This window comes from Onychomys torridus, chromosome 1 (genome assembly GCF_903995425.1).
Source record: "Onychomys torridus chromosome 1, mOncTor1.1, whole genome shotgun sequence".
Taxonomy (NCBI): Eukaryota; Metazoa; Chordata; class Mammalia; order Rodentia; family Cricetidae; genus Onychomys; species Onychomys torridus.
In genome coordinates, this window is record NC_050443.1 from 4759201 (window position 1) to 4784461 (window position 25261).

The 25261-nt window shown below is 42.1% G+C and overlaps 4 protein-coding genes across 4 annotated transcripts; 1 reads left to right on the forward strand and 3 right to left on the reverse strand.

Annotated features, from left to right (window-relative positions):
• The first annotated feature begins 218 nt into the window (after positions 1-218).
• On the forward strand, positions 219-1160 carry LOC118580554 (olfactory receptor 5-like). Its single transcript, XM_036182356.1, has one exon. The coding sequence runs from the start codon at positions 219-221 to the stop codon at positions 1158-1160; it is 942 nt and encodes a 313-aa protein (XP_036038249.1).
• Positions 1161-5363: 4203 nt separating this feature from the next.
• LOC118580567 (olfactory receptor 5) lies at positions 5364-11594 on the reverse strand. The gene is made up of 2 exons (XM_036182381.1): positions 11496-11594; positions 5364-6302 (listed from the first exon to the last, which is right to left on the reverse strand). The coding sequence occupies exon 2, from the start codon at positions 6300-6302 to the stop codon at positions 5364-5366; it is 939 nt and encodes a 312-aa protein (XP_036038274.1). The 5' UTR covers positions 11496-11594.
• Positions 11595-12754: 1160 nt separating this feature from the next.
• LOC118580584 (olfactory receptor 5-like) lies at positions 12755-13707 on the reverse strand. The gene has a single exon (XM_036182404.1). It carries the CDS (start codon positions 13691-13693, stop codon positions 12755-12757), a length of 939 nt encoding a protein of 312 aa, XP_036038297.1. The 5' UTR covers positions 13694-13707.
• An 8123-nt stretch (positions 13708-21830) lies between these two features.
• Positions 21831-22769, reverse strand: LOC118580575 (olfactory receptor 5-like). The gene has a single exon (XM_036182391.1). It carries the CDS (start codon positions 22767-22769, stop codon positions 21831-21833), a length of 939 nt encoding a protein of 312 aa, XP_036038284.1.
• Positions 22770-25261: the final 2492 nt, after the last annotated feature.

Consider the following 25261-nt stretch of genomic DNA (forward strand, 5'->3'; position numbering starts at 1 on the left):
GGTTGGATGTCTTGCTTAAAATTTCAGACTCAGTAAATTCCTGTGTGTGCCAATTTTCAAATTTGGTTTTGCCATTTTCTAGTTTCTCCTTATTGCTCCACCTGCCCGAGATCAACCTCTTGCCAAGTTGATTCAGCTCTGAGAAGGTTTGCCCATAGAAGTCTTTACACTTCAGAACAGACCAGAGTCTTTATAAACCTATTTCTTTCTTCACTTAGATGGAGAGATCTCTGCAACTGGCCAACAGATCCACTGACCAGGATTTTATCCTGCTGGGTTTGTCTGCCAGGAAAGACATCAGAGATGGTCTGTTTGTTATTTTTCTGGCCCTCTACCTGCTGATCCTCTTAGAGAATATGCTAGTTATCTACCTCATCTGCAGCCACCATGAGTTACTCCACAAGCCAATGTACTTCTTCCTGGCCAACCTCAGCTGCTTGGAGATGTGCTATGTTTCAGTCACCATGCCCAGCCTGCTCATGAGCCTGAGGTCCAGCCCTTGCCATGTGTCCTTCACATCCTGCATGGCTCAACTATTTTTATTCATTTCTTTCATTGGTACCAAGTGCACCCTCCTGGCCTCCATGGCCTATGACCGCTATGTAGCCATCTGCCGCCCACTGCACTACCCACTGCTCATGAGGCCCCAAGTCTGCTGGGGATTGGCTTTGTCCTCCTGGGTGGGTGGACTGTTGGTCTCTGTGATCAAGACCACATGCATTGCAAGCCTGACCTACTGTGGCCCCAATGTCCTCAACCACTTCTTCTGTGATGTCTCCCCTCTGCTCAACCTGTCCTGCACCCACGTGGCCCTCACAGAGCTGGTCGACTTCATTTCAGCCGTTGTCATCTTCTGTGGGTCATGGCTAGTTGCTCTGGCCTCTTATGTGGCCATCAGCAGGGTGCTGATCCGAATGCCTTCCGCTGCAGCGAGCCACAAAGCCCTCTCCACCTGTGCCTCCCACCTCCTCGTGATGGGCATTTTCTACTCTGTGGTCCTCTTTATGTATTCCAGCCCCAGACATATCAAATCCACAGACCTCACCAAGGTGCTGTCAGTCATCTACACAGTGGCCACTCCCATATGTAGCCCCATCATCTACTGCTTGAGGAACAGGGAGGTCCATGCAGTCCTGAAGAAAACCCTCCATCTGTGCTGAGATTCTTGAGAGTGCTGATGTCCTCCCTCTCCTGGTTTGAAACAAACTCATGGCCAAATGCACACAAAGACATTTCAAAGGCAGAGAGAAACATTGCAGAAGGTTCTGGGACACTGTGGAGACTTTGTATAATCAACATGAAGAGTGGGAATATTACAGGGATGGATAAGATGGCTCAGTGAGTAGACAATTGCTCTTAAGCCTGATGACCTGATCCCTGGGCTTCACATTGTAGAAGGAGCGAACTGACACCCATGGGTTGTCCTCTGATCCTCACAAGTGCATGGTGACACACATATAATCCAATTCACAAGACAGGCTAAAAGAAAATTTCTTACTAATTAAAAGTGTTACTATTGCTGTGATGAAATACCACACTTAGAGCAACTTAGGGAGGAAAGGGTTTATTGGTCTTATATTTCCTCATCACTGTCTGTCATTAAAGGAAGTCAGGACAAGAACTCAAATAGGACAGGACCCTGGATCAGGAACTGATGCAGAGGCCATGGAAGGGTGCTGCTTACTGACTTCTTCCTCATGGCTTACTCAGCCTGTTTTCTTATAGAACCCAGGATCACCAGCCCAGAGATGGTACTGCCTACAGTGGCCTGAGCCCTCACCCATCAATCACCAATTAAGAAAATTCTCCAAAGGTTTGCCTACAGCATGATCTTATGGAGTCATTTTCTCAATCAAGGTTCCCTCCTTTTAGATGATTATAGCTTGTGTCAGATTGACATAAAACTAGCCAGCACATAAAGGAAGGAAAGAAGGAAAGAGGAAAAGAGGGAAAGAAGGGAGGAAGGAAGAAAAGGAAGGAGGAAGGAAAGAAGGAAGAAAGGAAGGGAGGGAGGGAGGGAGGAGAAAGGAAATATTCCCAAATAAAATCCAAATGAAAATAGTTGTGAACAGAAATATTGACAAAGAAACATAACTGATCAGTCAATACCAGGAAGGTGGGTATCCTATCTACTGAATACAAATTGAGAGAAGATTATCATTTAGTCTTTGCATCCTAATATACATATGCTGCATATATTTACATGTACAAATAGTGAACAAATATGTGTACAAGAATGGTTATTGCAAATTGTGACATTTAGAATAAATATCATGTAAATAAATATTTGAAATGATTGGAAATAAAGATCTACTTGAAGATTATCCACATTTATGGATTACATATTATGAAAAGATATGTATCAGCGAAAGATTGAACTGGATCTGTAGTTACTTGACATGGGTGAGATGACCTGGTAGGCGATTGAGTTGAAAATAACAGAGAAATTACATGACTGTGTCAGCTCTATATAAGACAATAACGGCAATGACAGTGATGGTGGTAATTATTTACACGAATGTGCATTTAGAAAGGATTCTGAAGGGATGTGTCATATAGTTAACAATTGCTAGAAATGTTTAGGTAATGAGCAGGAGTATGAAAAACTCATATTTTCTATTTTATATGTTTCTATTTTTCAGTAAGTTGATATTAGCTTTATCATCAAATTAAGTAAGTTATTAAAAAGAGGAAATGAGCTAGATGCAGTGGCTCATGCCTTTGCTCTCAACACTCTGGATGCAGTTCTCTGTGAGTTCAAGGCCAGCCTGGTCCATATATCAAATTCCAGGCTAGCCAGAGCTACATAGTGAGATGTTCTCTGAAGGAAAACGAAAGAGGAAATAAAATAAAAGAATTACCTTTTGTGGAATGACTTGCTCATCATACTGGGAGATTTTGGAAATTTTTATTTTAAACAGTAGTTTATGTTAACAGTCACTCAAGAGAAATGAGTGTGCTCTAACTATGTTCATGAGAATATTAAAATGAAATACACTTTTTATCCTCATTGGCTCTTAAGTTGACTTAAAATTCATCAATTTTCAATGATCATTTTTGCTATAGACATTATGATTCATGCTCTCATGGTTTCAGTGCAAGTACCATGTCAACTGAACCATCTCCCAGCCCCATGACTGACTTTTTTTCACAGAACATAAGTAACTATTTGAATGACATAGTATTCCACTATGACATAATAGTCCATTGTGTGAGTATTCTGTACACAGTTGAACTTGCTGCTTGTTTCTTAGTGTATTGAGACAGAACTTCATGTAGTCCAGGCTGGCCTTAAACTCACTATGTAGCTAAGGATAACCTTGAACTCCTGATACTCCTGCCTCCACCTCTGAACTGAATATTTTGAATGGAGATGTTTTCAATAAGAGCATAGAATCTTATGAATTTTTTTCATACCTGCATTCTTTGTTATTTTCTGGATAAAAGTTGCTTATGTTGACATCATCACAGAATCCATAGAGTTTCTAATTTTTCATGCATATAATCAAATGTTCCTCAGAAGGTATCCTGACAATTTGGTTAAAACCTTTCATTGCTACTAAAATTTGTTTTGAAAATGTTTTCATTCACCTTTGGTGTTTGAGTCTGCATACCCTCAAAATGTCCCCTGCCAACATTGGTGGACATCTGTGGGTATCTCTTTAAATTTTTTAAAATAGTAACTGAGTGAATATTATTTGTTGTTTCAAGTAAATAATTTCCCCCTGAGTTCTTCCAAAGTAAAAACTCCATTTAAAATATTACTCTAGGAGCTGGAGTGATGTCTCAGCAGTTAAGAGCATGTACTACTCTTCCATTGGACCTAATTTCAAGTTCCAACCACCCACATCAGGTGGCTCACAACCACCTATAACTCTAGCTCTAGAGATCCAGCACACTCTCCTGGGCCTTGCAGGAATACACACACATGCACCACACACATATACACTCATACATACACATACACACAAACAAATCTTAAATAAACCTATTAAAACATACAAAACCACCACCACCAAAAATCTGTTCACCATAACAGATAGAAAGGTTGTTAGAGCTGGGGGATGGTGAGGAGAGCTGGGAAATGCTGTCCTCTGTATGTGACAAGGCCATTGCTCTCATGAACACACAGAAGCTATGGTTAGAAGCACAAGGTCTATCCAGTCAATAATTACAGTATGGATGGCTGTAGGGCTCATGAGGCTCCTTCCCTAGCCATGGAGCTATTGGCAACTGGTGTCTGTTGTAGAAAAGTAAGCAATTTTTCTCTAGGGGTGTGGACCATGGCAGGTTGCTGATGCTCATTTAGGCAGCAGTAATCAGGCTCAGAGGATTAAGGAAGAACACATAAAGTGGAAGGACACAGGAATTTGAGGGGGTAGGATTGGTCAATAGGATCAAGATACACTGTATATATGAATGCCATTGTCAAAGAATACATAGAAGTCTTTTTAAATTTTTAAAGTGATATTCACACTGACTGCCTTCCCAGCACTCACATGGTGGCTTACAACTGTCTGTAACTCCAGTTCCAGTGGATTCAAGGCTGCCTTTCTGGCCTCTGTGGGCACCAGTCACACACATGGAGTACAGAAATACATGCAAGAAAATACTCACAAACAAATAACAACTATATATATATATATATAATTTATTTAGTATGTATGTATACAGTGTTCTGCTTGCATGTATGCCTGCCGGCCAGAAGAGGGCACCAGATCCATTACAGATGGTTGTGAGCCACCATGTGGTTGCTGGGAATTGAACTCAGGACCTCTGGAAGAGCAGTCAGTGCTCTTAATCACTGAGCCATCTCTCCAGCCCACAATTATATTTTTAACAATATAAAAAATGTTCATAGCTGCAGTAGACAAAAGATTTCCCCAAAGTAGAATCAATCCCCATGTCTGTTAACTGATAAATGAGCACATAGAATAGGGAGCATCAATGCATCACAATGTCATTTGGGTACAAACAGAAATAAAGTACTAATTAATGAGGCAATGTGTACAGCCTTCAAAACATGTCAGTCACAATAGCCACATATAACATAAACCCCTTACTATAAAAGATTCATAACTGATGAATTTACAGAAACCAAATATAGGTTGTTAGTCATTGGGGTGTGGAGTAGTGAGTGGTGGGCATTAGGAATGATTTCTAATATGGCTTGGTTTATCTTCAGGGCAAATAAAATATTCTGGTTTTGACAGTGATGATTTTGTAATTGGAAGCAAGCTAAGAAGAAAACACTACATTGTATGTGCTTAAAAGTGAAATTCATGGTATGTATTGTATTTTAATAAAAAATAGATATTAGTAATTTAAGGTCCCTCCTGCATGACTCAGTCATCTGGTCAACCTCAGGACCTGTGCATGGTTCTGTAGAAAGCTACTTGGACCTCCTTGTTCCTCAGACAGTAGATGACTGGGTTGCACATGGGGGTGACCACTGTGTAGATGACAGACAGCATCTTGTTGAGATCCATGGCTTCTATTCGTTTGGGACGGGCATAGATGAAGATAGTGACTGAGTAGAAAATGCCTACTACTACCAGGTGTGAGGCACATGTAGAGAAGGCCTTGTAGCGGGCAGAGGTAGAAGGCATGCACAGAACTGCCCTGCCAATAGCCACATAGGAGGCCATAGTCATGAGGAAGCAACCCCAGAGGATGACAATAGCTGAGATGAAGTCTACCAATTCTGTGAGGGCAACATGGGTACATGACAGGTTGAGTAATGGGGAAACATCACAGAAGAAATGATTGAGGACATTGGGGCCACAGTAGGACAGGGTGGCAATGCATGTGGTCTTGACCATAGAGACCAGTAGCCCACCCAGCCATGAAGTCATAGCCAAGCCCAGACAGACCTGGGGCCTCATGAGTAGTGGGTAGTGTAATGGGCAGCAGATGGCCACATAGCGGTCATAAGCCATAGAAGCTAGAAGGATACACTCTGTGCCTACAAGGACAATGAAGAAGAAGAGTTGGGTCATACAGGCTATGAAGGAAATATGATAGATTCCATTCCACAGACCCATGAGCAAGCTGGGCATGGTGACTGACACATAGCACATCTCCAGGCAGCTGAGGTTGCCCAGGAAGAAATACATGGGCTTGTGGAGTTCACTGTGACTGCAGATGAGGTAGATGATGAGTGTGTTCTCCAGGAGCGTTAGCAGGTAGAGAGTCAGGAAGATAGCAAATAGAGCATCTCTTATGTCCAGCCTAGTGGACAATCCCAGCAAGATGAACTGCTGAACCCTGGTCATGTTGGCCAATTCTAGGGACCTCTCCATCTGTAGACAGACAAAGAAAATGGTTGACATTGCATGCCTGGTGATACACAGTGATTAAAAATCTGGGAAGACATTTAGAGTGCTTGGAAATCCCCTATATGTCTGTTGGGGTTGTTATAGAGAAAGACACAGAAGATTTATGAGGCACTGTGTGAGCATGGTATCTCACTCTTACTGAATCTGTGACTTCATACAGAGCACTTAAGAGTGGGGAGAAACATGCTTGTTACTACTGAGTATATATTAAATCGAAGCAAGTGAATCAGTGGGTGGTAAAAAATATTATGGGCCTTGCCAAGTGTGGTGGTTGTTTGATCCAAGTATTTGGGAGACAGGGGCAAGCAGTTTTCTGTGAGTGGCTTGCCTGGTCTGTGCAGTGAGTCCCACGCCAACCAGAGCTTCATAATGCCACTAAAAAAATTATGAGCCTGGAAGATGCCTCAGTGGATCAAATGGTACCAACCAAGCATGAGAATATGAATTTGAATCTCCAGAAATCCCATAAAGTCAGATATTGTGAAGTCTGTCTATAGTTCCAGAACTCCTATAGTTAGCTGAGGGGCAGAAAGAATCCTCAGAAGCCCTAGGGCCAGATAGCCTGTTTTATACACTGATTTAAACACTGAACAAGAGACACTGATTTTAAACACTGTTTTGACGATGAGGACTGACACTCCAGGATGTCTTCTGATCTCCATACCCATGCCTGCATATGGGGCCTGCACACACAGAAACACACACACACACACACACACACACACACACACACACACACACACACCACAAAGATAAAAAATTATACTGTGTCAGTTTTGGAAAAAAAAAAAGTATAGTCTTTTTAGCTGTTTTTTTCTTTCAGTCCCTGACTCACACATTAGGTACTCTATAAAGTCCAGAGTGGAGTAATAGTGTCTCTTTCCTTCTCATTCTTTTTTCTCCTCCCCCCTCCTCCTCCTTCCCCCTCCTCCTCTGCTGCAGCTTCTGCTTTTCCTGACCCCCCTCCTTCCCCCCTCTCAATTTTCCTACTTCTCTTCCTTCTTATTTCTCCCTTCTCCTTTTATTTTTTTTTTAAATTTTTTTTCAAGATAGGGTTTCTCTGTGTAGTTTTGGACCTGTCCTGGAACTCACTCTGTAGACCAGGCTGGCCTTGATCTCACAGAGATCCACCTGCCTCTGCCTCCCGAGTGCTGGGATTAAAGGTGTGCGCCACCACAGCCTGGCCCTTCTCCTTCTTTTTGATTCTTCCAAGAACAATGTAAAAATGCCATACTTACCCTTGTTTTACAAGAAAGACACTGTAGAATAAAACACTAAAATGGGGCCTGGGAGATCACTCTGTGGGTAAAGCTGCTTGCTCCCACACCCAACAACCTGAGTTTGATCCCTGGCACTCACATGGTGGAAAGAGAGAACAGATTCCTGCAAGCTGTCTGTTGATTTCCACACACATGTCATGACACAAGCACACACACACACACACACTTTTCATTAAAGATTAAAACCCAATTAAAATGACTTGCTCTAAATCATATGACCAACAAGGGAAGTAGGATCAAATCTCTGGATAATTGGAGTCCCTGTCCAGCCACTCTCTCTAATTGTTATTTTTCTGGTTAGCATCATTCTAAATGGTAGTGGTACAAACGTCAAATGATTAAACTCCATAGTACTACTAATAATCATATCCTAAGCCAGTGGATCTCAACTTTACTAATGCTGCAACCCCTTGATACAGTTCCTTATGCTGTGCTGACCCCCAATCATAACATTATTTCATTGCTACTTCATAAGTTATATTACTGAATTGTAATATAATTATCTGATATGCAGGATATCTGATATGAGACTCCAGAGAGATCGCAAACCACAGGTTGAGAACCACTGTCCCGAGCTCCACCTTGGGTCAAAATCTTGGTTTCCACTGCAAAGAATTTTAACCCTTTAAAGCATCACAGACCTTTATGAAGATGCTTTGTACCATTGCAACATCACAATGGAGGTCAGGATTGAGAAGTTATGTACTCAAGACAGAGGGGAGTGAGTAGCTAGAGCTGGTTTACACATGGGGCTCTCACAAAATCAAAGTTCTCTGTCCTGATATCGTAAGTGTCAGGCAGTGAGTGAATGAATACGGAAAATATGGTGTTTATACACATGAGGGTTTTAATCAGTCATAAAGGAAAATGAAATAATGATTGCAGACAAAAATGGTTGGAATTGTGTCCATCATGTTATGTAATATTCTCTCTGATATATTAAATTTAGGAATAAAATATAAAGAAGGATACAGTAGGAGAGAAACAAGGAGGAGAATCAATGAAGAGCAAGTTTTGTTTTAAAATTTGCATAATGAAGTTGAATACTAAAGATGTATGAAAAAAAGCAACAGACGGCAATTGTTTCACAGGTCTGATAGGTGACCACTTGTGTATTCCCCATGCTCTAGCAGATGACTCCACACCCTTGCACACTCAAATGGCACTAATTGGACTTTAGGAGAACATGATGTTGGGAGCATAGTGTGTTGGGTGGGTTACAGGTTAAGGGTGGATATGATCAAGACATTATATTCATGCATTCAATTAAAAAATAAAGAGAACAAAATTAGAAAAGAGTTTTAATAGAGGCACTTTGGATAGGTGGGTAAGTATCTTTAAAGCTCAATATTAAAAATAAAATAAGAAAGTAAAAGGAATACTATGGATATGGGACAGGAAAAGAAGGTGTGTAGGTGAGGTGGTAGTACAGGGGGAATATTATCAAAGTATATTATATGCATACATGGTAATGAAATGCCCAACCCAGTGCTTTATATATCAACTTTTAATAAAAATTAATCAAATTTTAAATGTTTATATTTCTGCCATTCCATAATATATCTCAGAAATTAGGTTTGATCAAATTTCCACTTTATGGGTTTAAATATTGACTTGGAAAAACTCATAAGAACTCAATAATTATATTGCCAAATTTTCATAAGCAAGATGATACTCTTTCTAAGAACCTTCATGGTAGAAGTTTGTGTGTGTGTGTGTGTGTGTGTGTGTGTGTGTGTGTGTGTGTGTGTATAGGGCTGGGGACTGGATTCAAGGCTTGCACATACTAGTCTGATTCTCTACCACTAAGCAATATCTTTAGATCTTAAAAACCATAAGAGAAGTTGACACTAGTCTTATTACCAGGGGTGTGTGGCTATGCTTTGTCTTCAACAGGAACCTCCCTCCTGCCATATCAGAACAGCATGGGACTGACTATGTCTGTGTTTCTAAACACAAGCATCCCATTAGCTTGGGTTTTTATCTGGGTGGTAGATCTTTCCACAAGCTTACACAAGAGCTCTCAAAAGTTAGTTTCTGACTCTCTGTAGATGGAGTTCTATTTGCTGTTGCAAAAGGAATCTTCATCATCCAGGCTCCAGACTGATGCTAAAACTCTGAAGAGTCTGGCCGTGACTTCCCTGCCAAGACTCCCTTTTGTGCTCCCCTCCCCCACATCGCTGTTTTCTCTTTTCCGGTTCTACTTTGAGTGCCTCTCTGTTCCCCTTTGTACCAACCCCACACACTGCTCCACTCTTCTATGAATCTTTTCCTTGGTGACTCTTCCTTCCTAACAGGTTGAAATACAGCACAGCACTCCATAACAATCATACAAATATCTACCAGTCACCCAAAGTGTCTCACCACATCAGGAGAAACAGAAGACACACCCATTTCCATAATTTACGAACCACTCAGGAGCATGTACCCTAGATTCAAAAGGATGTGATGGATAGCCTGATTATGTCTGCTCTCCAGAGGGATATAAGCCATGATGATTTCCCAAATCTGTGCCCTGGAAAGGCTAATAACTCTCTTCAACCATCTACTGTATATTTTTCAAAATGAGAGACAATTATTTACTCTGGTACTATTATTTCTCTGCCCCACAGAGGACGGGGAAGTATGTTAATACAAGCCTTTACTATAAGGTTTGACCTTGTAAGTTAAATGGGGACAGGTTGTAAACCTCTTGTCTTACGTAAAATCTAGAGGCTCTTTTCTCAACAAGACTATTGACTAGAAGTCTTCAATAGTTTTTGTTTGTTTGTTTTTGTTTTTTGTTTGTTTGTTTGTTTGTTTGGTTTGGTTTTTTGAGACAGGGTTTCTCTGTGTAGTTTTGCGCCTTTCCTGGAACTCACTTTGTAGCCTAGGCTGGCCTCAAACTCACAGAGATCCACCTGGCTCTGCCTCCCAAGTGCTGGGATTAAAGGCGTGTGCCACCACCACCCGGCTTCAATAGTTTTTAATTCTACTGCATTCTACAAATGCTTATGAAGAAAGGCTTCATGCAGAGAGAGTAGAACACAAGAGCAATGGATACATGGTCACATAAGAAGCTGAGTTTTTATGGTCAAGGTGTTTGAAAACCTTGAACTCACATGTCTCTAGGAGTCACTTCATCTACTACAATCCATTTTGTCTTCTCTGTAATGTAGGATTGTTTCTTTTCTTTGAAATGGAGAGACTCCATAATCGTCTTATTGCCTGCCCAGCTTCTCATCTTTGGGATGATAACTGAACCTTTGCTGAAAACAAGAGTCTGAAGTCACCCTGACAGATTACCTCTCTCTTGTAAGTACTTGGTCTCTAAGACACCACCTGAGGCCTCCATGTAGTCACTCTCACTATCTCTACCCATAGATGCATATATTTTTATATGCAGTCATCATGAGCATTACATCAATATCTTTCAAATATTTGGAGCTGGTACCTAATTAACAATTATGTATTCTATACAATATTTTTTTCTATAGCCAAGCATATATAACTGTTATTGACTACATGTAATTGCAGCACTCCAAGGCTGGCTGAGGTGGGAGAACCACAGTTTGAGGCCAGAATGATCTTGACTAAAGAAACAGCATATTCTTTTTGCTGTTCCTTGTATTGGTTTTTAGATAAGGTCTCCTATATCCCAGATTGGCTTTGAACTTGTTACCTAGTGGTGGATGACCTGAGCTGACAATCCCCTTGCCTCTGTTTTCCAAGTACTGAAATATCAAGTGTGTGCCACCATGCCGTCTTTTATGTAGGCCCTGGGTTCAAAACCAGGGCTTCTGGCAGATTAGGCAAACACTTGGCCAGCTGAGCCATATCCTCAGCACTGCTATTTATTATTTTCACTCCCTCAAATAATTTCTCTGGATCTTCTCACCTACTGGATGAAGGCAGACAAGTACAGATCCTTTCCTGCTGATGCTCAACGTGGGGTAGTCTTTGGTGGTGGCCAGATGGAATCAGCTGGCCCAAAGGAGGTGATACCAAGGATTGGAGCCTTTCAGTATGTCTTGGGAGAAGCTGTCTCTGGTCTTGAACACACACACACACACACACACACACACACACACACACACACACACACACCTGTGTCTCTGCTCTGAAATGTCTCAGTCACTGAGTTGGCTATAGTGTGACTCAAGGCAAGGGAACAAGCTTAAACCAACTCTCTAGACCTGAGAGGATTCCCTGGTCCCTGTGGATATAGAGGAACTGGGGGAAGGAAAGCTTTAGAGAAGATGGAAGGTAAGAATTAACACCTGAAGTTGTCCTATGACCTCCACACACATGTTAAGGTACAGGCACACACACACACACACACACACACACACACACACACACACACACAAACACACAAATATATGCATGCACACACACAAATATATGAACACACACAAAGGAATTTTGTACCACATTTTTACTTGCTTTTTAAATTAAATATACATATGAATTAGGCCTATTTTCATGGTAGAACACATGGGCTGGGGAAATGACTCAGTTGTTAAAAGCATTCACTGCTCTTGTAGAGGACTCAAGCTTGAGTTCCAGCATCCATGTTGAGTGACTCACAACTGCTGCCAACTCTGCTCCAGAGGACTCTGATGTCTACAAGCTCTATGGGCACCTGCACACCATGCACATACCCCACACATAGACATACAAGTGTATCCACAATTAAAATCATAAAATAATTATTTAAAACACATTTTTACAGTCTCATATTTTATCTTATAATTAGACTATTATTACATATAAATACTATTGATAGGCATTTAAATTGATTCTCTCTTTTCACAAACAATGATGCCATAAACTTGTTAATTTTATACAGTATCTTTCTATGTTACAGACTCGATAAATATTTATCAGCCAATTGTCAATAAAAATTCTAGGGCTATGAAATATGCATGTGTGAGTGATTTTAAGCATACAAAAATGTGGGCTAATGAATATGTATAATTACTCATTAACTTTGATCATTCTCTAAAGTGTTTTTCTCTTTATGATTTTCCTTAGCTAAACTCCTAGGCAAATATTTTCTCCAGGTTTTAGTTAGCATTTAAAGATTACTTGTGGTGGTTGGGCCATGATAGATTTGAACAAAGATGAGAGAGGTTCGTGTATGGGAAATGGTGATCAAGGCCAATGGAGAGTCTTTCTCAGCACAGTGTGGACCTCCTTATTTCTCAGGCAATAGATGATAGGGTTGCAGAGAGGTGTGACCACCGTGTAGATGACAGACAGCACCTTGTTGAGGTCCATGGACTTGATGCGGCTGGGGCGGCAATAGATGAAGAGAGCCGCTGAGTAGAAGATGCCCACCACTACCAGGTGGGAGGCGCAGGTGGAGAAGGCCTTGCGTCGGGCAGCAGCTGATGGCATCCGGAGTACGGCCATCCCAATGGCTGAATAGGAGGCCAAGGACACCAGGAGTGTTCCGCAGAAGATGACGATGGCCGAGATGAAGTCTACCAGCTCTGTGAGGGCCACATGGGTGCAGGACAAGTTGAGCAGAGGGGAGACATCACAGAAAAATTGGTTGAGGACATTGGGGCCACAGTAGGTCAGGCTTGCAATGCATTTTGTCTTTATTGCTGAGACCACCAGCCCACCAAGCCATGAAGACAAGGCTAAGCCCAGGCATACTTGGGGCCTCATGAGCAGTGGGTAGTGCAGTGGGCGGCAGATGGCCACATAGCGATCATAAGCCATGGAGGCCAGGAGGGTGCACTCTGTGCAGATGAGAGAGACAAAGAAGAAAAGCTGGGTCATACAAGTTACAAAGGAAATATGGTAGGGCCCCATCCACAGCCCCACGAGTAGGGTGGGCATGGTAGCTGACACATAGCATATCTCTAGGCAGCTGAGGTTGCCCAGGAAGAAGTACATGGGCTTGTGGAGTTCGCTGTGACTACAGATGAGGTAGATGATAAGTGTGTTCTCCAGGAGTGTCAGCAGGTAGAGCGTCAGGAAGATGACAAACAGGACATCCCTTATCCCCAGCCTTGTGGGAAAGCCCAGCAATACAAATTGCTGGACTCTGGTCATGTTGGTCAACTCCAGTGAGGTCTCCATCTGTGGAGAGCAAATAACATCGTTCATAAACGAGCACAATGACACAAACTTAGGATTTCACGTTTCCTAGAGAAATTAGTGGTTCTGCAAGTGTCCAGAAAGGTAGAGTGTATGCCGATTTTTGCAAGATTTTGTTTGTACTTTTCTTGTTGTTATGACGAAGCATGACTAAGGCAAGCAAAGAATCAAGAGAGAGCTTACTTAGCTCATGGCTGCAGTAGGGATAAGAGTTCGTTCTGGTGGGAAGACATGGCAGCAGGTGGAAGGCTTGGCAGCCGGATTGGGAAGCAGAGGGTAAACCTTCTAAATGGCAAGCTTGAAACAGACAGCAAACTGGAAGTGGAGAGTTCCCAAAGCCCATCCCCCAGTGACTTGCTTCCTCCAGCCTGCAAGGCCACTCCTCCTAAGTTTTCCCAAGCAGCATCACCAGCTGGTATGCAAATACCTGAATTTATGGGAGATGTTTTTCATTCAAATCTCCATACAGGGTCCCTAAATCTGTACACACACACACACACACACACACACACACACACACACACACAAAATGTAATATTTTTTTTGTTTGTTTTTTGGAGACAGGGTTTCTCTGCGTAGCTTTGCGCCTTTCCTGGATCTCTCTCTATAGACAAGGCTGGCCTGGAACTCACAAAGATCTGCCTGCCTCTGCCTCCCAAGTGCTGGGATAAAAGGTGTGCGCCACCACCGCCCAGCTCTAAAATGTAATTTTTGAAAGGGAGTCTGCAATATGGTCAGTGGGTATATATATACTTTGGCCAAGTCTGATGAACTCAGCTCACCCTCTGAGATTCACGTGATAGGAGGGAGCCTGAAACTTTTGACCTTGTAGGAATAATGTCTCCAAATAAAGCAAAAAAGAATAACATTTCCTTGTTGTAATAAATGAAGCAATGAATGACACACTCTACCAAACAAGGAACTAGATCACTTTCATGTATTGCTCTGTAATAAATGTCATCTGTCTAGATGGTTTTTAATTTTCTTTTTAAACACCACACAGCTTTAGTCATACCTATAAATCAAGAGTGTTATAAGACTGTTAGTTTTTTCCTTCCAAAAATATCTGTTTTTCTCTTAGTATGATTTTATTTTCTACTGCTGTATTATATTATGGACCATCCACACAATGTTTATTACTTCTTGTGTGTATGTGTGTATATGTGGGTGCACATGTACATGTGGAGGCCAACCTTACATGTTTTTCAGAGGTAATCTCTCTTGCATTTAAGAATATGTTTATTTTATGTGTATAAATATTTTGCCTGCAAATATGAATGTGATTCATATGGCATGCCTGGTACCTGTGGAGCCAGAAGAAAGAGCTATGTCCTTGGAACTGGATTATCAGATGCTTGTGAGCCACCATGTAGGTATTGGAAATTTAATCCAGCTCCTCTGGAAGAGGAGTGAGTGCTCTTAATTACTGGGCTAACTCTCATACACACCTGTAAGTGCTTTTAAGACAGAGTTGCTCAAGGAGCCCCAAGCATCTTCTGTATCCATCTCTTTGCAATTGAGATCACAAACATGCACCACCAATGACCAGGTTCTTGTATTGAACATGGGTCCTAATGCTTGCAAGACAAGTATTTTACTGGCTGATCCAAGCTCCAAAGATTAATGTTGATGCTGTTTGTTGCTTTTCTTTCTCTTTCCTTGCTGGCAAGATCCTTTGCAAGCAACTAACATCCTTGTATATAGTATCTCTCAGAATCAGAGAGTCCCACAACAACTGACACACTGATTATCAGAAAGTTTGAAAGTTGTGGAATGCAGCCAATCTTGTTGATTGTAATACATAGGTACACACTATTTACTCACTGTACCACTTGAAAATGTCATAGTTCATACAAAATATTGTTGATACAAACAATGCTACTAATAAAAAAACCTTTCATCCATGAGTTCCTTCTGAATGTCAAGACCATAGTAAAAGCCTAGTTATTTTCTGCTCTTTAGGAAGATACAAGGCTCCAAGGGGCAAATCTTTTTCTCTGAGTCACAGTCTGGGAGTGAAATGGCCAGGAAGCTGACCCAATATGATCTCGCTTCAGCACAGGGTGAATTCCATTGTCCCCCATCATCATGCTCATGACCGGGAACCAAGCACTCTTCCACCTTAGAGACTTGGGGATTCGAGCTGAAAGTCCTCCTCAGTGAAGAGAACCATGTAAAAAATTAACTCAGGGACATTTACTGCAGTTCTTAGGCATTAGTCATTGACTTGGGATGCTGTGTGTGTGTGTGTGTGTGTGTGTGTGTGTGTGTGTGTGTGCGCGCGCGCGCGCGCGTGCGTGTGTGTGTGTGTGTGTGTGTGTGTGTGTGTGTGTGCGTGAGTGGAGGTCAGAGGACAGCTTCCAGGGGTCTGTTCTTTCCTCTATCACAAGGATCCTAGGAATTAAACTTTGTCATCAGTCTTTGTGGCAAATGACTTTACCCATGGGGCCATCTTGTCAGCCTCTAGTTGTACTTATTCTTTGAGAATTTCAAACATTTACACAATATATTTTGAAATGGCCAGGGGCAGTGGATAAGTCCATGGAAACACTGTCTTCCAGACACAGTGGGGCAGCTGCATGTGTGAACTTATTGGAATTGTGACAGCATGTCTAAGACCTTTGTAAGCTCAAGCCAGACAAATTCCCAATGAGAAGAGGAAAGTTCGGCATGAAGTCTCACCCCTGGGAAAGGAGCTGTTGGCAACTGATAGCTTATGAGAAAGGGAGGTGAATTTTTGTTAAGAGTGTAGGTCCTGGTAAATTGGCCATGCTCCAGTCGAAGGCCACACATACAAAAATGCATGGGCAAAACAAATGAGGTTTAATTGGTGTAAATACAGGAGAGGACGGTAAGGGGACACAACCGTTAGGTGGGAAGGAAAGTCAGAGCAGATCTGGGAGGAGTGGGAGGAGGGCAAATATGATTAAAGGAGCCTTTGAAGTTCTCAAGGGACTAGTCCAAATTTAAAGAATAAAAACAGACTTTAGATATGAATAGAGTTCTCAAAAGAAGAAATACAAATGGCCAAGAATTGTTTAAAAATGTTCAACATCCTCAGTGATCAGAGAAATGCAAACTAATGAAATCTTTAAGATTTCATCTGACTTCAAGCAGAATGGTTAAGATTTGTTTTTTAAGTTTTACAGCAAACGCTGCCATGTCAGTGAGGAGAGGGAAACACTGATTCGCTCTTGGCGAATGTCTGAACTAATAGAGCTACTATGGAAATCAATATGGAGGCTCCTCAAGGGAGAGAAATAGATCTATCATAAGACACAGCCGTCCCGACCCCTGGAATTCTCACGAAGACTGCCCCTCCTACTACAGAGACCCTTGCTCATCCCAGTTCATGGCTGCTCTATTCGCAGTAGCCAAGAAAAGGTGTTTGAGACAGATCCTCCTGGGAGTCTGAGGGCAGGAACTGTGAGGAATACTGGGCATGCAGGGCTTGTTACTATCTTTATTCTATGACAGAGAGTTTCTCAAGGATCCAGATTTGGAAACATTGGGGAACACTTAAGCTCAAGGATCTGTGCCAAGCCTAAAGGTCATGAGTTCACCCACTCCTAGAGATATAGAAGAGCTGAGTCCATGACTTCACACAGAGTATGAAGTGGAGGTTCTGATGTGAATCCAGCAGTCCACAGTTTTCAGGCATTAAAGCTCCCATTCCAGAGAATAGCTCCTGGCTATTATACAATCATTTTTTACCTTACCTTTAAAACAAATGGTCCAAAGCACATCTGCATTCCATGACAAATGATGTTATTTTGGATTTCCCACAATCTTTCAACAGTTTTCAAACCAGTACAATGGGTACCAGTTTCCTTTTCCTCGTGCAGTTGTTGAGATTATATTACAAAGCATAGCCACATGGGTGGTTGCTACTGTTCATATTTTTTTTTTTTGAGCTGAGGATCAAACCCAGGGCTTTGCGCTTGCTAGCCAAGCACTCTACCGCTGAGCGAAATCCCCAACAACTGTTCATATTTTTATCGAAGTTCATGCTAGTGTCCACTGTGATTGAATGGATCTATCTTTTGCTTCAATCAAAGCCTCTTCTCTGACTGAGCACTAACCTGGTCTGAAGAAGCTATTTTTTTTAATTTCTTAATGAAAATGAGATTATCCAGAAATTAAGTTTGGATTCTAGTGGTAATCTTAAAGCAGAGTCCTGATGTAGTGAGCTTCTGGTTCCTGGAGTAGAAATTATCTTCAGTAGTTAAAAAGGTCATTCAGTGCTGCAGAGATACTTTAGTCTGTAAAGTGCCTGCCATACATGCATGAGGATCCCCGAGTTTGAATCCTATCATCTGTGTAAAAAACTGGGTATGGTGGCATGAACCAGTAGCCCTAGCCCTGGAAGAGGATGGATACCCCAGCCAGATTAGTCAGTTGGTCATCTCCAGGTTCAGCTAGAGAACCTGTCTCAAACTCCAGGTGGAGAGATATAGAAGATACCCTATATGAATTCAGACTTCCACAAAACTTACCACACACACACACACACACACACACACACACACACACACACACCAAAAACAAAAACAAGCAAACAACAAACAAACAAAACAATCCCAGGTTGATTACTGAGTGAGGGAAATTGTCTTTATTCTCAAGAGCTTGTGACATGGTCTCCTCCGGTGGTCCTTCCCCTTCACTGAGATTCCTTACACACTCCACTCCCATCACAATCTACCTCTGACCTTTTAGTACCAACTCCACACTCTCCTCTTGCATGGGTTCTTCTTGTGGCTACATAATCTGATTGATGACCCAGGAGTACTTATATTTCCCTATCTGACTATTAGAATGACTGTAAGTGCACCCCCTAAGGGCCACCACAGCACCCTGAATCCAAGAGCTAGAACAAGTAAAAACTGATTCAACTGAAAATACATGTGTGATCCCTGTGCTGTCTTCCAACAGTTTCTCTATATTGTAAGGAGATACAGTGATGAATAAGAAATGATTCTACTACCTAGAGGAGTTGAGGCCATGATGCTTTCTATTTACTTCCTTGAGTGTTTCATGGTTCAATGTTCTTCTTCTTCTTCTTTTAAATAAGATACTAGAAGCCAAAGAGATGGCTCAGAGGTTAAGAGCACTTACTGTTCTTGCAGAGGATCTGAGTTCAGTTCCTAGTACCCATGTCAGGCAGCTCACAAACACATGTGAATCTAGCTCCAAGTGACCTGACGCCCTCTTCTGGCCTCTGCAAGTATTGCACATGCGCTTACATCATGCCTAGACACAGACACAGAGACAGACAGACACACATACACACGCACAAAATAAATTTTTATAGCTAAAAATGTAGAGATATTAATCTGTATCTTGAATTGTTTTTCACACTATTAATAAAGAGGGAATGTAATGTGGAGACCACTTGGGTGTCTGAGTTACAAGGAATATATCTGTTCTAAACAAAATAGAAGTCTTCAATGGCCTATAGCTCCACTTCATTCCATTGGCATTTAAGAAGCAGAGTCATTAGCTGAAATACTGGCTACTGATGAATTCTGGAAAAGGGATCATCATTGTCTTCAGTTTTGTACCTACTGAGATGCCCAACTGGTTCCAGTGAATAGTTTTAAAAACAACATGAATGTTTGAAAGGGAATTATAGGAAGAAGAGGGTTAATAGGGATAAGAGGGACATTGGAGAAGATAGGGCTGTTACACTAATCAGAATCCACTTTAAACTTGTAAAAATTGTCAAAGAACAAACTCAAAAAAAAAAAAATAGAGAACTAAGGATGTACCCTCAAAACACAATGCATCAGGAGCTACATGCATAATGACGTACAGCTGCACTTTATTCTGCAAGCATTGGAAGAGCTGTGACTCTAGTCAATGTACTTCATCTTGTTTGTCTATTCTGGGATGTAGGAGTGCCCAGTTTTCCCTAGAATGAGCTTAATCCATTCAATAGTAACGACTGTGTGCCAGCCCTGTTTGGGGTGGTATAACATCATCGTTAACATTTTTGAAGTCAGACAAGATGTCTCTCCCACCCTAACTAGTCCTCAGGAAGCTACTTAGATGGGGTATGTGTCGTTACTAATACTTGACTTCTAGATGTAATTATGGTTACCATCTCTTTACCCATTCTTCTGATGCTTAACTTTGTTTATGTCTCCAAAACCAGTCAGTATCTGTGTGCCAGAGGTGTTCGCTGAGGCTCCTTGCCTTCACCCCACAAAGAACAAAGCTGGAGCATCTCACCTGGTGGCTGAAGGTAGCAGGGACCAATGCTTCCTCACAAGTGGGATCAGGAGGCTGTGATATTCAGCCTCTGCCCAGAGCACATGCCAGGAAACAGGAGAAGAGCCCTTCAGTGCATCTTGGGAGGAGCTGCTCCTAGTCCTGAAACAATTCTGCCAACCACACCTCCGACTCTCTTTGTGGCTCCGGAGTCTCTGAGGTGCTGGGGATACTGCCTGCACTAAAATGAGGAGGCAGGGGCACAGCCTTAGAAGGAAGCTCTGGACCTCAGAGACTTCTCTGGCCCCTGAGGATTTGGAGGAGTGGTAGGAAAGAAAGCATTTTACTGATACTTTTTTAGAGATTGAAGTAGAAAGGTCTGCAGACCACTCTCAATTAGAGTTATTTCCTTTAAAAAATTACGTGTAGATGTGGTATCTGTGGGGTGGGGGGCATGTGCATGTGAGTGCAGATATCTGAAGTGGCCACAGGATGCACTGCGGTTGGAGTTACAGGCAGTTGTGGGCCACCTAACGTAGGTACTGGCAACTGAAGTTGAGCCCTCTGCATAAGCAGTATGTGCTCTCAATTTCTGAGCTATCTCTCGAGACCCACGAGGGCTGATTTCTTATCCAATGTAAAAACTATACTTGGAGTGTGAAGCATGTAAGGGTGCAAAAAACCTGGTCCATCTTTCAGTTGATTGATCTTTAGTCTAGAGAAGCATGCCAACATGGAATATAAACCTGTTCATCTCCTGGGATATGACCTGTTTAAAGAAACATGATGGGTGCTGAAGATACAAGAAAGACTCTAACAGTTCAGACAAGGGAGCAAGTCTTAAGTATTCCTGCCACAAAAGTAACTACGTGCACAATTAATACAGGCCAACTAATATAAAAGACATGAAATCAAAGTTTACTGGAAAGAGGAAAGAGAGCATCAAGGAGTGGGAGGAAGACAAGGGAAGGCCATGAGGGGTGAACACGCTCAAATACATTATATTTTACATGCAAGAAAATGCCATAACGAAGCCATTTTGTACAATTAATATATGCTAAGATGGTTTTTAAAACTTTAATATTACATACTCATACATTTCCGTGTGTATGTGCACGTGAGTGCAGGTACCTATGGAGGCCAGAAGAAGGTGACAGATTCCCCCAGAGTAATAGTTACAGGCTGTTGTGAGCTGCTTTATGTGTGGTTGCTGGGAACTGAACTCAGGTCCTCTGTGAAAGCAGCAAGCACCCTTAACCACTGAGCCATTTTGCCATCCCCTTATTTGATTTATTTATAAAGTTTTCCCCCATTATTTGATTTTTTTAAAATTTAACATTGATACCCACTATAACACACAAAAATTTGTTTTCTTTTTATTTAAAAGAACATTGGTTATCTCACAATTAATTAATTTGTTTAATCCACCCATCATTAGACATTTAGGTTGCTTCTACACTGCAAATGTTAAAACCATAAGGGTTCTGCACACCTAGCTACCTGCATTCAGTTAAAATGCGTCACTCTTCTAGGAATAAAGTGATGGGATGCTCAAGCTACATTCCCTGCTTATGACTTAAGAAATGCATCATCAGCCATGAACACATAATATTTGTCTTGCTTTCTGCTGGGATTTGCCAATTTCTCCTTAGGTATCTCAGATTTAGTTATTGCTTGGTGTGTGACTATCACATATTAAATGGAAAATGTTTTATTCTATTTTTCTTTGTAGTTTAAGGTTTATGGAGTTTTGGAGCCAAGAAATATTTGTACTTCTTTTTTCAATGGATTGGGGATCAAATCCAGGGCCTGTGCATGCTATGATAGAGGTCTACCACTGAGTTACATCCCCAGACCTCAAGGAATGTTTGACCCAGTGAGAGAGGGGACCAGAGTTGGAAGACCATGGTCAAGGCCAGTGGAAGGTCTTTTGCAGTACAGTGTGGACCTCCTTATTTCTCAGACAATAGATGATAGGGTTGCAGAGAGGTGTGACCACCGTGTAGATGACAGACAGCACCTTGTTGAGGTCCATGGACTTGATGCGGCTGGGGCGGCAATAGATGAAGAGAGCCGCTGAGTAGAAGATGCCCACCACTACCAGGTGGGAGGCGCAGGTGGAGAAGGCCTTGCGTCGGGCAGCAGCTGATGGCATCCGGAGTACGGCCATCCCAATGGCTGAATAGGAGGCCAAGGACACCAGGAGTGTTCCGCAGAAGATGACGATGGCCGAGATGAAGTCTACTAGCTCTGTGAGGGCCACATGGGTGCAGGACAAGTTGAGCAGAGGGGAGACATCACAGAAAAATTGGTTGAGGACATTGGGGCCACAGTAAGACAGACTGGCGATGCATGTTGTTTTGGCCACTGAGACCACCAGCCCACCAAGCCATGAAGACAAGGCTAAGCCCAGGCATACTTGGGGCCTCATGAGCAGTGGGTAGTGCAGTGGGCGGCAGATGGCCACATAGCGATCATAAGCCATGGAGGCCAGGAGGGTGCACTCTGTGCAGATAAGGACTATAAAGAAGAAGAGTTGAGTCATGCAGAGTGTAAAGGAAATATGGTAGGGCCCTGTCCACAACCCCACGAGTAGTGTGGGCATGGTGACTGACACATAGCATATCTCCAGGCAGCTGAGGTTGCCCAGGAAGAAGTACATGGGCTTGTGGAGCTCACTGTGACTGCAGATGAGGTAGATGATGAGTGTGTTCTCCAGGAGCGTCAGCAGGTAGAGAGTCAGGAAGACAGCAAATAGAGCATCTCTAATGTCCAGCCTAGTGGACAATCCCAGCAAGATGAACTGCTGAACCCTGGTCATGTTGGCCAACTCCAGGGACCTCTCCATCTGTAGAGAGACAAACCATTTGTTAACATGTGTTCTTCAGAAGCATCATAGTAAAAGTATTTAGAAGGCTGTTCACAGTGATTTGAGCCTCTAGGGCTTAGTCATATCAACATCTGTGCAAACTGGCTAAGAGAAAGATGCTTCATCTTCTTGAGATGAATGCTGCAGCTGGTGATTTCAATGTATACAAAGAATGTGACCATCTGAACATTCAGAGGATAAATTTTGCTCTCTGTGAAATTAAGTGAAGGAAATGATTGACATTTGTTATGCTAAATATATTATAATTATTTTCACTTCAGTTTTTTAAAAAGTATTATTCCCAGGTTGTTCCTCTACACACCAATTTAGGAATATTCTTTAAAATCCAGAAACATTAACTACTATCTCTGACGTTCTAAAACTGGGTTTAATCTATAGCCATACTATCCTGAATGGGCCTGATCTCATCTGAAACAGACATCCTTTTTTCTTAAAGTGATTTTTATTTTACAGAATTGCATTATGCTGTAGGTATCAAAACGATTATGCCCAGAGATAAAAAGCTTTGTTCTGAATAATACTGCTGGCATTCTAAGAAAGTTGGCATCTCATTTAACAGAAGTTCGGAGATTCCATTTTATAGGCCCAATCAGTGTGGTCAAATATAGGATATTTACTTTTATTTTGTATAGTGTTGCAACTGGTTGAAGGTTGGAGATTCTCTTGGTTGCACCCAATGTAGATGATCACACTTCCTTATTATTCAGATACTGCTATTTAGCAGGAAGATGGGAGATACACGGGGGATTATGGATTCAATCTGGGTTACCCATTCAGATCACAAAAACCTCTAAGATCTTTTACTTTATGTCAGAAACATGTCATGATGACTTTTCTATTTTATTCAGCACTATTAAGTTCTGGTATGACTTAGGTATTCCTTAGTTTTTGGAGTTTAAATGTTATTTTATCTGTGTGACTAATACCTGCATGCATGTCTATGTATCACATGCATGCAGTGTCCATGGAGGCCATAGAGAGCATCCAATCCCCTGGAACTGGAGCTACAGATTGTTGTGAGCTGCCATGTGGGTACTGGGACTTGAACCTGAGTCCTCTGGAAGAGCAACCATTGCTTTTAACTGCTGAGCCATGTTTCTAGCACCCCTGACTTAGTTTTAAATGGCATAGGTGTCGGCTTTGCCTCTGTCACACACGGTAGGTGTAGGGACTCGGGGAGGTACATCGCAGCCCAAGATGACTGAGCCAGGAAGCCGCTGTAGCTCATTTCAACTCTGTTCCTGTGGTAACCCCGTCGGGTGACGTTACCCATCCTGAAAGCCAGGACCAGAGCAGTCTCCAACGTCTGAGACATAGTCAAGAGATCCAGAAAATTACACAACTCGAGAGTCCTTCTTGCTTTAGAGTATCGTGCATAGATTCCACTTGGTAGAATTACGCTTCTGTGATGAGTTAGACACCCTAGCAGTTGTCTCCTCCTCCTCCTCCTCCTCTTCCTCTCCTCCTCCTCCCCTCCTCCTCCTCCTCCTCTTCCTCTCCTCCTCCCCCCCCTCCTCCTCCCCTCCTCCTCCTCTTCCTCTCCTCCTCCTCCCCCCTCCTCTTCCTCCTTCTCTCCTTTCCCTCTCCTTCTTCCTCCTCCTCCTTCTAATTCTTCTTCTTCTACTACTATCACCACTGCTAATTTTACTAATTCTTCTCCTCCTCCTCCTCCTCCTTCTTCCTCCTCTTCGTCTACCACTACTACTATTAATAATAATAATTATTTTTTCCTCCTCCTCCCCTCTCCTCCCCTCCTCCTCCTCTTTTCTCATATTTCTCTCATTTTCCTATCTCTCTTTTATTTCTTTTAAATATGGGATTTTTCTTTCACATCTTGTCATTATAAGCAAATACATTTACTAAACAATTCAAGGAAACATTTTTCTCATATGTTAGGAGATGACTTCTTACAGGATGTAGAGCCAATGAAAAGATATCAAGACTGGGATTTCAGAAGAATTTAGAGCAGTTATAGAGCTAATGAACCACAAGCCAGGTTCTTAGAAGTATGGTTCCTGTCAACATGCTCACAAATAGGCACCTGTGTCTTGGAAAACACCAGACACATTCAACACCTCACTGTTTTCACCAGCAATTTATCCTCAGACAGATCCTGTATCTGCACAGAGCTCATCCTTTCTTTTTAGTAGAATCTAGATGGCGCCTCATGTGGTTCACAGAGTCCAAGTTCCTTATTAGAAATTGTTCCACTTTCCAAGCCCATCACAGAGATCACAGAGCAAGCCCAAATTGCCTTCCAACCTCCACATCCCAACACAGCACCTGGTATAATAACTGCATCTTATGTGACCAAGAGAGTTAAAAAATCCAGCAAGGAGATGGGAAGGTCTCCCAATATTCTTCCCCTAGCTGAGGGCCTAAAGGTAACTGATGGAAGGGAAGGGAGGAAGAGTCACTTTTCTTGTGTAGCTATGGGAATTTCCATTTTT